This window comes from Suncus etruscus, chromosome 5 (assembly GCF_024139225.1).
Source record: "Suncus etruscus isolate mSunEtr1 chromosome 5, mSunEtr1.pri.cur, whole genome shotgun sequence".
In the NCBI taxonomy this organism is placed as follows: Eukaryota; Metazoa; Chordata; class Mammalia; order Eulipotyphla; family Soricidae; genus Suncus; species Suncus etruscus.
Window position 1 is genome coordinate 25,947,550 of NC_064852.1, and position 14,967 is coordinate 25,962,516.

The window sequence follows — 14,967 nt, forward strand, 5'->3', positions numbered from 1 at the left end:
AGTCATTTTCTTGCAGTCAGATTGCTATTGCTCAGCATAGCACAAGGATTCTTATGAAATGAGATTTTCCTTGCCCCTTGGAAGGTTAGGAAAAAACTGTTCTTCTTTGGGGGAGAAGTTTCCTTGCCCCAGGACTCCAGCTTATCCTTCACTGTCCAGTGTTCATCACAATTCAAGCACAATTCTGGGTGGGAATGGCAAGGCTTTGCTTTTTTGTTTATTTGTTGGCACAGCTCTGAGCCCAGGGAACTAAAATGTTTCATTTAAAGCCACTTGGAGGCGAGGTAGGTGAGAAGTGTAGAAAGGGGACAGGCAAGTGTTAAACAGATGAGAAGCAGCAGGAACTGTGCTTTTAGAAGCCTGACCATAGAATCCTTTCAACATGTGGCCTCTCCTCAGGGGAGAGTGGAGAAGAGTTGGGAGGTATTAGGTCTTTCATGTGCCTTGAAACACCCAGCTCCACTGGCTTTGGCCCTTCCTGAGACCTTGTCAACAAAACTCTGTTCTATGGGTTGCTTTGCGCCCCCCCCTTTAAAAAAAAACTTAATAGAAATTTTGTTTGTAGTTCTTACACTGCTCTACTCAGAAGTGGCCCAGTCCTGTAATTAGAGGGTCAAAGAGAGGGTAATGGGGGGAGATCATAGCTTGGGTCCTCAGAACCCCATTATTATTACCCAGTGTTGGTAGGGGGAGGATACCACACATCTCCCTTTTCCTCTGCAATACAGAATTGGCCAGGGACTTCTTTATACCCATAGGACCAATAGGCTGGAGCAGAGCTGAAGATCTAGGGGAAGAGAAGAAGGCAGAAATGTCAAGAACCCCAAAGCTGGGGCTATAGCCATAGTAAGGCACTTGCCTTGTATGCAGCCAGCCCAAGTTTGGTCCCCAGCATTTCACACGGTCTCTGAGTTCACCAAGATTGACCCCTCAGCACAGAGCCAGTAGTAAACCCTGAGTATTGCCAGATGTGGCCCCCTTGTGCCTGTGTCCCCTCCCTCTCAAAAACAAAGTCCAAAGCAAAGACAGAGACCAGCTAAGGAAGAAAAATCTAAGCAGCCCACAGAGGGACTGCAAGTGGAGCCACTGATGAGTCCTGGGTTGCTTTTCTTTTCCTTCCTTTTTGATCATTTACTCATGACCAGAGTGACTGGAGTGGGGGTGTGGAGAGAGGAGAGAAAATGTTGTATCTCTGACTTCAGTCTTTTCCCTGGCCTCTCCAATAACTGTCAGACTTTCACTTTTATATTTTGGGGGCAGTTGTCCATTGCAGGAAGGTGTGTCCCTGTTCAACTGCCATTACAGGGGGTGCTTTCATTACCCCTTAAAGGTATATAGACTTATTCCCTTAAATCCATCAACAGGGAGGCATTTGGACTCTGGGGACCTTTGTGTCTTGTCCATGCCTCATGCAGGGTTCAGTCTTCTTATCATGTAGAAAGTCGTTATGTCTGTATGTTCACTATTAGGGGACCCCACAGGGAAGGTGGGCAGCCAAGAGAGGTGTATGTGACTGCTTCTCTCCTGACATACTTAGTCTCACCAGGGGAGATCAAGACTCACAAATGCCTGTACTGACACTGCCCACAGGAATTCTCCAGCCCTACTCCTGCCCTGACAACACTCTGTCTCCCAGCCTCACTGTCTATTCTCACTGGAAAGAAGTTGCAGTCAAGAAAATGAGCTCAGGAAAATAGTTTCATTTAGAAACAGGAAAGAGGGAGCCAGAGTGACAGCACAGCGGTAGGATATTTGCCTTGCACACTGCCAATCCAGGATGGTCCTGAGCTTGATCCCCGGCATCTCATATGGTGCCCTATGCCTGCCAGGAGTGATTTTTGAGTTACCAGGAGTAACCCCTGGCCACTGAGTGTAGCCCAAAAACAAAAAGAAAGAAACAGGAGAGGAGAGGAAATATGTCCCAAAGAGCACCAGAAGAGAGAGAGGACTCCACAGAGGAGAGGAGAGAAAATATGCACCTCAATTTGGGATGTCGGTGATCCTTTAAATGGAGCACACCCAATAATGTTTAGGAAATTCCCAGAGTAGAGTGGAGTCTGTCTTGTTATTGATTCAGAGGTGGATTTTTTCCCCCCAAGGAAATGAGGGGGTCCTACCTAGGGTGCTCAGGAACTACTTCCAGCTTGGGGGTTCCCAGGCAGTGCTAGGAGAATCATGGGATGCTGGGAACTGAAAGTGGACCTTTTGCCTACTTAGCACAGGGTGAACCCATTGTCTTCCACTGACCTCTCAGAGTTGGTTCTTATGGATTTTCCCAGTTACCCTGGCTTGGTCTGCTACCAGGGTACAGTCAAGAGAATCATACTTTGAGGGTGGCTTCTTTTTTTCTTTTTTGGTTTTTGGTTTTTGGGTCCACCTGGCAGCGCTCAGGGGTTAGTCCTGGCCCAATGCTCAGAAATCGCTCCTGGCAGGCTCGAGGGACCATATAGGGTGCCGGGATTCGAATCACCGTCCTTCTGCATCCTAGGCAAACAACCTACCTCCATGCTATCTCTCTGGCCCTGAGGGCGGCTTCTTAAAGGGCCTGTCCTAGGGTTTGTTCTAGCACCCACAGTCTGGAACTAGGAACTGGAATTTTTTTTTCAGTTAGTATTTCAGTTTCAGATTTATGAATTCATCATCAAATGATTATATCCTGCCTACATCACTGCTCAAATCAGAAAGTCACCTCCCACACACACTCTCTCCCATCAACTTCCTTGCCCTGTCCTTGAACCTTGGCCCTGCTAGTGGTCTGCTTCAAGCCTGGTTCCCCGCCATGCTGGGGTAATGCTGATACCCCTATAGCTAGGACCACCCCTGCTGCTGGCAATGACACTTAGTGCACATGTCAGCAGGCCTAATCCAGGGTCTGTCTATGCCCCAGAGGGTCTCACTTCTGTCCACCTGGGAAGTGGAAGTCGCTCAGCCTTTGCCTGCCTCTCCCCAAACTCACAGCTGCAAGGAGCTGAGCCCTCAACAAGGAGGATTGCGACTGATTCCCTTACATTTCTCCCTTGCTACTCGGAGCAGTCTGTAGCATTGTGGTGAACATGGGTGGTAAATATTTCTTTACATGGTCACTGAGAACCGTGGGAATCTAGGTCCATGTTATTATGGCTCAGTCAGAAAGCAGCTGCTTTTGACTCACACTGCGGCTTGGTATGAGGACTGTTCTGCCTGAGTCAGCTGGGCAGAGGTTTCTGTTTCTCCAGACAAATAGCTTCTGCATATGGGTTAACCACACTCACCCCTTCAAGAGAGGTAAAAATGTATAGAGTCTTGCAACACACACATAGACACTCACCCCTTCAGGAGTGTAGAGTCTGTATGCACACAGTATGGCCTGAGTACTGTGGACCCCCCAAAACACAAATATTGAAAATAATTATCTGCAGAGCAGAACACGTTCTAGAATGTCAGGTACAACAGGTACAACAGATTGCCGAGTAAGGTTAGATGGGTTGAATGTACTTTTGAGCCTGATGAGTGAGGATTTGGGACATAATTATAAGTGGCCATTATAGCAGCCTTGGCCATTTTCTGCTATTCTAAAATGAACCCTTTGTTCCTTCATTCCTCTGGATGCTCTCTGTCATGTCAACACTGCATTTTGATTCCTGAATCCCAGAACCAGCTGTGTCCACTATGGCTCAGCCATGGCTGGCTGTGTTCCGCTCCTTTTCTGATCACCAATGTTGCAGATGTGGTGGATGTGCCGTTGTCTCTCTGCCATTTGCTCCTGTGGCTTGACATGGTAGGTTAGTGAGTGCCCTGTCTTTTCCCTGCCATCTGCAGAGAAAGCTGAGCCGAACCACCCAGGAGCAGATGCAGCTGTCGGAGGCACTCCGAGATGAGACGGAGCAGAAGGAACAGTTACGAATACTAAAGAATGAAATGGAGACAGAGCGATGGCACCTTGACAAAACCATTGAGAAACTGCAGAAGGAGGTGAGTGGAGGGTGGACAGAGGGGAGAAAGTACACAGGAGAGGGAGGGATGCTGGAGAGAGGTGAAGAAGAGAGGGGGCACTGGGGGAAGAAGGGCTACTAATTAGGAGGGAAGAAAGGAAGCAGGAGAGTGGTGTGTTGGAATGAGGTGAGGTAAGGATGAGGAAGGGAAGCTGGGGGAAGGAGGCTTATAGGTGGGGAGGAGAGGAGTTAAGGAAGATGAAGAGGAAAGGAAAAACAGGAGATGAAGGAGCAGGTGGACAAAGGTTAGGAAGCCTGTAGTTGGGTCCAGGCACAAAAGTGTCAGGGATTTGCGTGACCCAGGAGCAGCCCTGTGGAAGTGTTGAAAATTATTCCCAATCCAGTGTCAGGAAAATGTTTGTGTTTCTCCATTCTGGGCCCAGATCAGAGGAAATGTCCGCAAGTACAGACCAGGAATTTGTACCTGAAACCCAACATTGCTGCTGCTCTCTCTTGCTTCATATCTTCCTTTAGACTGGAGGGGGTGCTGCACCGATGTGGGCCACACAGCTGGGTGTGGGCAATGCATCAGCTGTTCTCTGGTTCCCAACAAGTGCCAGGCCAGTCCTAGCTATGGGGTGGGTTCTTTGGGGATGGTTCTAATTCTGACAGGGCCTGTGAGGTGGTTTCTCTTGCTTCATGACTTCCCATGAGATCCCCAAGATGGAGAGAACAGTCAGCTCCTGTGAAGGGCTCATTGCACTCAGTGCTGCTCCCTAGTGAGCACAGCACTTTGGCTGAAGCAGAAAGGAAAGATGAGCTGTGTGTGGATGGAGAACCCACACCTCACTGCCGAGTGGGCTAACCCCTTGTCCTGTGTTGCAGATGGCTGACATTGTTGAGGCATCACGGACATCCACATTGGAGCTCCAGAACCAATTGGATGAGTACAAGGAGAAAAATCGCAGGGAACTTGCAGAACTGCAGAGGCAACTGAAGGAGAAAACCCTAGAGGCTGAGAAGTCCCGACTGACAGCCTCCAAAGTTCAGGATGAGGTAATGTGACCTCTTGGGTCTTGGGTTAGCCCTTGATCATCGGAGCCTTAGAGATAGCTCCCCTCCTTTTTCCGTGAGGGACTTGGAGTGGATTCCCTAGAGTGTTTATCACCACTTGTCTGCCTCTTGGGATGTTTCTCGAGCCAGGGGCATTAGAAGTTTCCAAATGGGTGAACCCCACTCATGGTCCACTCTTCCCAAGACTGTTTTCCTACCAATGCAGAACGTTCTGCCTGAAAGAGTTAGCAGACAGTTCTGCCAGCACCACTGGTATGCCCAGCTGAATTTAAATGATTGATGAGTGTTAATGTTTTCATTTAAGCCTCACATAAGGAGTATAACAACAACCAGTTGTTTGCCATTGATTCCGGAATCCCCAGCTTGTGTTGGAGTTTTGGCTCTGGGCAGTGTTTCAGAACAAACCGTAAAAGGGAGGCGAGCAGAGTTCTCAGGAATCAGTGAGTCTAAATTTACGAAAACAAATTCTTGGTTGTACATTTAAGACTAAAAGAGCAACGTGCCAGAGCTATAATATAGCAGGTAGAGTGCTTGCCTTCATGTTGCTAAATCAGGTTCAATCTCTTCTTCCTCATATGTTCCCCAAGCCCAGCAGGAGTGATCCCTGACCGAAGAGCAGGAGAGAACTCTGGACATCCCCAAGTGTTCCACACACACACCCCAAAAGACTAAGAGTGCAACATAAAACCCAAAGTTAGCTTCCTTCTAGAGAACTGGAGGCGGGGGTCATTCTGTTTTTGAGTATTTTCATGAAAAGTAATAGACCCTAGGAAGCAAGGCCAGTGTCTGCTGATGTCCTGGTTTGTCTCTTGCTGGCTGCTGCCCTTCAGCCCATCATTCTAGTTCTCTTTCTATCACTTAAAAAAGACTTAAGATGATAATGTTTTAATAATTAAGCAAGATCACACATGAAACTTTAAAGGTTCTACATATCATGGGCAGTTACCTTCTTTTAATCTAAGGCTTTTTTTTTTTGGAGGGGGTCACATCTGGCATACTCGGGTTACTCCTGGCTCTGTGCTTGGGTATTACTCCTGGCTCTGCGCTCACAAATCACTCCTGGCTGGGTCAGGGGACCAGATGGGATGCTGGGATTTGAACCACTGTCCATCCTAGGTTGGCTGTGTGCAAGGCCCTACCTCTGTGCTATCTCTCCAACCTCTAAGGCTTATTTTTTTTAATAATCAATGCCAAGAACATTATGATTCCATAGGGAAACAAGCTTTCTTAAAAAAGAAACAACAAGATTTTGATGAAGAAAGAAAAGCTGTCTTTGGGTCAGCACTCAGGCTGTGTAGAGAACAATGGACACCGCTCCTCGAACACTTTGGTGATGACCCTGAACACAAATCCCACTGTGGCTCCATCATCTGATATGGGTACTCTTCATGTGCACTGAGCTGAACATGTTGAGATCAAAGTTCTCTTTGGCATTAAAAAAGTTGTGGCTGGAGACCTTGTACAATGGATAGGACATTTACCTTGCACGCTGCTGACCTGGGCTCTATTTCTGGCACCCATATGATTCCCTGAGCTCACAGGAGTAAGTCCTGAGCATTGTCAGGTGTGACTCTCCCAAATCCTCCCACCAAAAAATTTTTTTCAACTCCAAAAATGGCTTAGGGGATGCAACTCATTGCTACCAGCTGGTCTTATGTTCAGATCTTACAAAGTCCCACTCCAGTGACCTCTATAGTCACCGATGTTTGTTTCATGTCTCTAGTCTGCTCTGCTGAAAGTTCGAGGGGGCTGGGTGATCCTCTTGTGAGATAAGAGGAAGATCTTGGGAGAGTTGGGTTGGACTGAGCCTAGTACTATTTATTTAGGAACAGTGTGAAGGAACAGAGTGTGAAGGACCTCTTTCCAGGCTCTTCTTCCCAGCCACCCTCAGTGACTTACCCTGGGAGAGTTGCAGCCTGGTGAAGTCATGTCCTAGAAAGGACACCAGAGCCAAATTTGTAGACTTTGAAACAGAAGGAAATGAATGAGCCAAAGTCACCTGTTGCCCTGGGAACAATTAAGCTGAACCTTTTTCTCCTGCATTCCACCCTATGTCTGTGTTTTGGTCTAGTTTCTCAGCTAAGGAAAAAATAAAAAAGAACGAACAACAAAAAACAGCACCGTGACTTGTCCTAAATGGCATGGTCCCCACTGTATTTGTCCTGAGTGAAACCAGCCACTTGTTTTCACTGTGACACTATAAAACTGATAGCATTCTTGGGTCAAGTCAGGCCATAGAATTCCCCACTGTTGTGCACAGTGTCTGCTGAGCAGAGGGCGGTTTGTAACTTTGTGAAAGGAGCATGAGGTGTGTCTAAAGCAGGGGTCTCAAACTCGAGGCCCACGAACCATTTGCAGCCCTCCGTACAACATTTTGTGGCCCTGACCTAGAGGAATCTTTTTTTGTTTTGTTTTGTTTTGTTTTGTTTTGTTTTAGTTGTTTGGGTCACACCCCCCAATGTTCAAGGCTTACTACTGACTTTGCACTCAAGGGTCACCCCAACTTTGCCTCCTGCGGCCCCCAGGTAAATTGAGTTTGAGACCCCTGGTCTTAAGGGGTTTCTGACCTTAGGTCCTCAGACACTTGTCCTCTCCTGAAACTCTTGGGTTTCATGTTCTTAGTAGGACAAGTGACCCTTGCTAGGTTTTGAAGGAGTAGACCAAGAGGCCAGAGGGATAACAGTTTACTGGAAAGATGAAGGGGCATGCATTGTGCCAGGAAGTGCAGGTAATGTTTTACCAGCCAGGCTTGCTCATGCACATGCTCAAACCCATGTTTCTTTACCTCCTTGCTCCTTCACTCGTGTGTTTGCTTTTCAGGCAAGGTGCTTGTTTGCCTGCACTATGGGGCAGATCCCACATTTGACTGTGATACTGGGGATCCCAAGTGGCTGGATCCAAGAATCAGGCTTGTAGCCTCCTACCCACAGAGCATCTATCTGCCTCCCTCTGGGCCACACTCTGACCCTCCCCTCTTCCCCACCCCCCCTCACCCCACACACACTCTTTCCTGTGCTTACAAGAGCTCTATAAAGTAGGTTTTATGATTGTCCTAAAACCGCAGACCAGGAACCTTGATGCAGAGATTTATTGTTGCAAAGACTATTTGGGAGAGGTTCTTGGGACTCATGAATACCAGGATCAGCAGTCCTCAATATCTCACACTTTCACTCATTGTTTCCCTCACAGCTGTATTGTCCCCAGAACCCCCCTGCACCAGGATCTTGGGTCTTTTCTCAGGGAAATGATGAGGTCCCCTGGGTCTCCACAGGAAAAATTTATTTTTGTATATTTGAGCACTGGGCTTCCTGAATTAGCCTCTCCCATCTACTCAGGTACCCTTGAGGACTTTGTCAACTGTTGTATGGCTGTGGGTATGAGAGCTCCTAAGCAGTGCCTGGGAAACTTGGGAGCCATTCTTGGGAATACTCAACCCAGCTGTGAAGTTTTGGGCCTTCCAGGCCCACCAGTCATGGCATGACTTGAGACCACACAGGACTGGGGCCCCTTTACATGCCATCCATGTGCTCCAGTCATTCACACTTTTCTTATCCCTAATGCTCCCTATAGGAGCTTCCTACACTCATATATTGTTTCCTCAGACCCATCCTTGCTTGTCACCTTGTACATTTTACACCGAGAAGGGGGTTAAGAACTGACAGGCTACACTGGGCTTCCTCTCATCAGTACATACAGCACACAGTCCTCTATACTGGGGGGCTTGTACCCTGGAAATCAGGAGTGACCAGAGAAAGAGAAGGAACCCCTCAGTCTCTGTAGTCCAGCCAGCCCTTTTTATGATTCACTTTCCCCAAAGCTGTTAGTTCGGCGCCACCTTGTGGATAAAAACAAAAGTCAGTAAATTGGGGCCGGAGAGAAAGCTTGGAGTAGGGCGTTTGCCTTTCATGCAGAAGGACGGTGGTTTGAATCCGGCATCCTATATGGTCTCCTGTGCCTACTAGGGGCGATTTCTGAGCATAGAGCCAGGAGTAACCCCCGAGTGCTACCAGGTGTGACCCCCAAAAACAAACAAACAAAATAAAGTCACTAAATTGTGACCAGTGATTTCGTCTGTGATTTTCTTTCTTTCTTTTTTTTTTTCTTTTATTATTTTTGGTTTTTGGTCCACACCTGGTGACGCTCAGGGGTTACTCATGTCTGTGCTCTCAGAAATTGCTCCTGGCTTGAGGGACCATATGGGAGTCCGTCCTAGGTTAGCGTGTGCAAGGCAAAACCCTACTGCTTGCACCACTGCTTCGGCCCTTTTTATTTATTTATTTATTTATTTATTTATTTATTTATTTATTTATTTATTTATTTATTTATTTATTTATTTATTGGGGGTATTTAGGCCACACCTGGCATTGCTCAGAAGTTACTCCTGGCTCTGCACGCAGGGATTACTTGTGGTAGGCTCAGAGTATCATATGGGGTGTTGGGGGATTGAACCTGCATCAGCTACATGAAAGGCAAATGCCCTACCTGTTACATTATCTCTCTGCCCCCAAAAGTTTTTACACATCTTGTGATGTATTTTTCTTCTCTATTTAATAGTTTTGTTTGTTTTTAGAAGGCCACACCTGGTGGTGCTCAGGGATCACTCCTGGCAGGGCTACACTACAGGGGGACCTTATAGGGTAATGAGAAGCCAACCCAGGTCAACTATGTGCAAGGCAAGCATCTTAACTCCAGTAGTATCTCTCTGGCCCCTGATATATATAGCTTTAAAATTCTGCCAGCAACTACTAAATTGAGTGTACAAGCCCAAGGATGGCTTGGGAAACTGAAGCCCCGCACAATGTAGCCTATGCTTACAGATTTCTGGTTGCTTGTAGCAAAGGCGTGGCTACCTGTTGAGGTCTGTTAAGGCCCAGTGTGCCTCTGACACTTAGCCCTTCTCTTGCAGATGAAACTGCTGGAGGAGGAAGTCCGGGACTCCCGGCGGGCCCTGGAGGAAGCCCTGACAAAGCGGCAGATTCTGGAACAGACTCTGAAGGACCTGGAATACGAGCTAGAGGCCAAGAGTCACTTGAAAGATGACCGTTCCCGGATCGTCAAGCAGATGGAGGTCTGTGGGATGTGGGACTGGTGTGAACCGTAACTGTGTAGTGTGTAAGATGGGCTGAGAACCATGGGATGCAGCTGTAGCAGTCTAGGGTTCCTTAACAGTCAAACCTCATCAAAGCTGTTTCTTGGCTTGAGGAAGAAACTGGTTCCCTGGGCTTGTTTGATGGCAGAATGAAACAAATCCTTGCCACCAGTTCTCAATTGTTGAAGGACACAGGGCAGAGCCCCTGGAGGATCAATCCTTTATTTTCCTGCAGACATGTGGATGGTTCAGCTGTTCTGTGCTGCAATTGCAGGATCCATGTGCAAAGATGTGACTCAAGAGCTGTGCTGTACTATACTCAAAACCTACACACTTGCTCCTAGTGACTGTCTGCCACACTCATCGTCATCTTTCATTCAGGCCTGAAGTGGCTCACCAGCTGCAGAGTGTGATATAGTTCATTGATTTGGGGTGGGGGACTTCCTAGCAGTATTTGGAGCTTGAGGGCCACTTTCAGTGTTTGAGGCTAGAGGATTCACTCATTATCCTAAGGATGCAGTGATACAAGTGCCCTGGGTCTTACCTAGACTTTATTTCTGTACTTAATTTCTTATACATATATGAGTTTGAGTGAGAGTGTCTGAGATAGTCTATCAGAAAGAGGTGAGCTGAACCTTGGAAGATGAGACAGGTCACAGTGCTGGAGTATTGCTTTGCACACTCAAGGTCCCAATCTGTCCTGGGTACTGTGTGTATCCATCCTCCTGAGCATCCCTGCATATAGTGGCCCTGGTGGTCAATCCTGTAATTAAAAACTGATTATTCTATTTGGGACTTGGGTGATGGGAATGTTGCACTGGTGATGGGTGGTGTTCCTTTTATGACTGAAACCCAAACACAATCATGTATGTAATCAAGGTGTTTAAATAAAAAAAAAATTAAAAAAAAAAAAAACTGATTATTCTAGATCCCCAGCAACCTGCCTGAGAGCCAGTTGAAGTCCTTGGTGGCAGAAGATCTGTTAGAAGCACCCTCCTTCTGCTTCTGTTGGCTGCAAGCCTTTGGCTGTCTGCTCCTCTACTAGAATACTGACTGGAAAGAATAGTTCTTTTTGCTAAATATAGAGTCTTGAAGTAGTCCCAGACAGCCCCTTGCCCTTTGCCTTGTGCCATCTTTGAACTCATTCTCTGTTCATCTCAAAATGCCGAGTTCCAGGAGCCCCCCATTTAAGCATATGGAAGGTGACTGAACCAGTATCTTTCCTTTCTCCTCACATGAAATAGATTAATTATCCAGACTCTGAGCAACAGGTTCCTGTCCTCTGTTCATATGGTGCTGTTCCTAGTAACAGTCACATAGACCTTGGACTTACCAGGACCCAGTAAGCAAATGTGCAGACAGGAAGTTGGGCCCAGCCTGCTCTAAGCCAGTCTTTAGGATTCATAACTGAGAGCATTTTTTAGCAGTTTTCCCTTGATTTCAGTGGCCCACAAGTCAGGCCATGTGCAGATTCTCAAGGCATTCTCATTTCTGTGACCTTCATTTCTTCTTTTTTTGTTTTTGTTTTTGTTTTTTTGGGCCACACTCATTTGACTCTCAGGGGTTACTCCTGGCTATGCGCTCAGAAATCGCTCCTGGCTTGGGGGGACCATATGGAATGCCAGAGGATCGAACCACAGTCCATCCTTAGGCTAGCGCTTGCAAGGCAGACACCTTACCTCTAGCACCACCACACAAGGAAAAGAGAACAGTGTCTCTTGCTTCTCCATTGTCTTGACCACTCAGCTGTGAGTTCAATGCAAAGACCTGAGGATGCAGTGCTACTAGGGAACCACAGTGTTTGGGATACTTAGGCCTCCCCAGCAGTGCTTGGGGCCTTCAGGGCTGTACCTGGAGATTCTCAGGGGACCCTAGGGTGCCAGGAATCTCATCAGGTTAAGTGCAAGCTAAGTATGTGCCCTAACTTCTGTGCTGTTTCCCCTGTTCTTTGCCACCTTAGCTAGGTAATTGGCATCAATAGATTTTAGACAAGTTACTGACTCAGCAGAATTAAAAAAAAAAAAAAAGACTTGAAAGAGGGCTGGAGAGAAAGCATGGAGGTAGAGTGTTTGCCTTGCATGCAGAAGGATGGTGGTTCGAATCCTGGCATCCCATATAGTCCCTCGAACCTGCCAGGAGCGATTTCTGAGTGTAGAGCCAGGTGTAGCCTCGGAGCACTGCCGGGTGTGACCCAAAAACCAAAAATAAAAAAATAAAAAGACTTGAAAGAAACATACCAAATGTCCTCAGTGTTCAGAAATAATTTTTTCTCATCTTGTACATTTACTCGGTACACAATTCTGTTTTATACAATAAAGTGATTGAACACAATTCCAAGATTTCTTTAAGGAATAGACAATGTCTGGACCCCATCGGGGCAGTACTCAGGTACCAGTGCTGCTACAGAGTCCTGGCCCATCAGCCAGTGTTCATGGCTCTGTGCTTTTCTCTTTCTTTTCCTTTTTTTCTCTCCTTTTTATTTTTTTGGTTACTTGCTTGTTTTGGTTTTGGAGCTATATTTGGCAGTGCTCAGGGTGACTCCTGACTGCACTCAGGAATTACTGGCAGTTCTTGAGGACCATATGGGTGCCAGGGATCAAACCCAGGTTGACCACATGCAAGGCATACATCCTACCCACTGTACTGTCTCTTCAGCCCCTCTTTTTCTTTTTATTTGAAACCTTGTAAACCTTGGTTTACAACACTATTCATGGTAGGGTTTCATACATACACCATTCTATCACCATAGTACTTCCCCCAAAGTATTTCCTCCTCCACCATTACCCCAGGGTCCCTCCTAACCCCGCCTTGGCAAGTTCAGTTCTGTAAACAGTTCTCAGGTTCTATTATCTTTGACCATTTGTAACTGCTTTTTTATGTTTCTTTATATCCTTCATGAATGATCATCCTGTGTGACTTCTTTCTCAGGACAAGGTGTCACAGCTGGAGATTGAGCTGGAGGAAGAGAGAGCCAGTGCGGATATCCTGTCAGACAGGATCACTCGAAGCAGAGACCAGGTAGGGATGGGGCTTGTCCTGTGCAAAATGTGAGTAGTCACACTGGTGGGTTGAGCATGAGGAAGGAGAAGTCTGGCCAGTGGCTGGTAAAGCAGCGTGATAACATAGAGCCTAAGGCATCAGTGGCTTTGTTGCACATGGTATCTGTTGCAGAATACTTCCAGAGTTGAGGCTCTATAAAGAATAATTGAGAGAGAGAGATTGACCCGAGTTCTCAAGTTCAAGAGTAAGACAAGAGAGAGGGAGAGAGAGGGGGGAGAGAGAGAGAGAGAGAGAGAGAGAGAGAGAGAGAGACAGAGACAGAGACAGAGACAGAGAGACAGAGAGAGAGCATACTTTGCTTGCAAGAGACCTTAGTTGATCTCTGGCACTGGATGCATGTTGTGACCCCAAAAGCAAACATAAATAAATGATAAAAATTATGATTTTTATTTTACTAGGCAGTTTGGAAGTCACCCCATGTGATAGGAAGGTGCACGTTTTCCTTTAGGAACTGGGTAAATGTGTGAGCAGCACACTCACCTATTCTGGTGTTGTGGTTCTTCTAGCACCCATGGGTGAAAAGTTTGCAGAGTTTTTCTTTTGTTTTGGGATAGCAGTGTCTGGGGCTTACTTCTGACTCTGTGCTCAGGGATCACTCCTTGGGGGACCATATATAGTGTCAGGAATGAAGTTAAGGTCAGTGACATACAAGGCAAGTACCTTACTTACCCACTGTGCTATGGTTCTATCTACTTTTGAGTTTTGAAGTTTTCCTTTGCTGTGATCCAAAAACACCGGGATGGGGCTGGGGCTCAAAGTGATAGTAAAGTGGTAGGGTGTTTGCTTTGCATGCAGCCAACCCAGGACAGATGTGGTTTGATTATAGTCCCCGAGCTTGCCAGGAGAGATTTCTGACTGCAGAGCCAGGAGTAACCCCTGTGCACCACTGGATGTGGCACAAAAACCAAAAAAATCACACACACACACACACACACACACACACACACACCACTGGATGTGGCACAAAAACCAAAAAAATCACACACACACACACACACACACACACACACACACACACACACACACACACACACACACACACACACCCCAAACACCAGTAGGCAGCCAGAAGAAACTGGTACCCTCACACTGTTGAGAATGAAGCTTTTTACCCAGGCGGTTGTGCAATGTCACCCCAAGTTTGCCTCTTTCCTCCCAAAGATGCTTTCCTCCAACCCAGCTTTGTACCCACATGCACCTCCTGTCCTCACTGTGGGAGAGCAGGAGTTGGAAGGAAGGCCCGGAGTGGAGGGACCTAGCTGGAAATGCCACCTCAGGGAAGGTTGAGCCATTGGCCTTTGTGTCCCTGTGTGGGTAAGAGAAGTTCCAACCAGGCAGGTGTCTACCCACTATCCCCCTCCAAGCTCATTGCTGCCTGTGTACCCTTGGCTGCATTCAGAGCATTGCCCATGAGGCCAGACCAGGCAGAGCTATCCTTCACTGGAGAAGGGTCTTCACATGTATCCAAAAACACTGGAGATAAAGTAAAGGGGCTGCTAAAGTGCTTGCTTTGTACATCCTGCCCTGGATTCCATCTCCAGCACTGCCATGAGTGATCCCTGTGCAGAATCAGGAGTAAGTTGGAAGCACTGCAAATCCAACCCAAAGAAAAGGTCTAGATCTTGAGCTACTCTTGACATTTCCTTTGGGCCCTTTTCAGGCTTGTCCTTCCTGGTTCTCCTAAGCTGGTCTTAGGCTTGTCTGGGGTCAGCTGCCTGCCAGAAGGAAGCACACTTGATTCCACAGTCTGCTGCTTCCCACATGTCTTTCTTCCTATGCCACACTGTTGGAGGTGGATCCTAGGAAAGATTCTTTCCAGCCCTACATGAGTCT

At 47.1% G+C, this 14,967-nt stretch overlaps 1 protein-coding gene across 3 annotated transcripts in view; it reads left to right on the plus strand.

The window, feature by feature from the left end:
• The window catches only part of CGNL1 (cingulin like 1), a 154,160-nt gene that overhangs the window by 130,374 nt on the left and 8,819 nt on the right, over positions 1 to 14,967 (plus strand). For all 3 annotated transcript variants that reach the window (XM_049773591.1, XM_049773590.1, XM_049773593.1), the window contains exons 11-14: positions 3,799 to 3,951; positions 4,797 to 4,967; positions 9,892 to 10,053; positions 13,003 to 13,092. In XM_049773591.1, the coding sequence (XP_049629548.1) occupies positions 3,799 to 3,951; positions 4,797 to 4,967; positions 9,892 to 10,053; positions 13,003 to 13,092 (576 nt within the window). The remainder of the gene's footprint in view (positions 1 to 3,798; positions 3,952 to 4,796; positions 4,968 to 9,891; positions 10,054 to 13,002; positions 13,093 to 14,967) is intronic.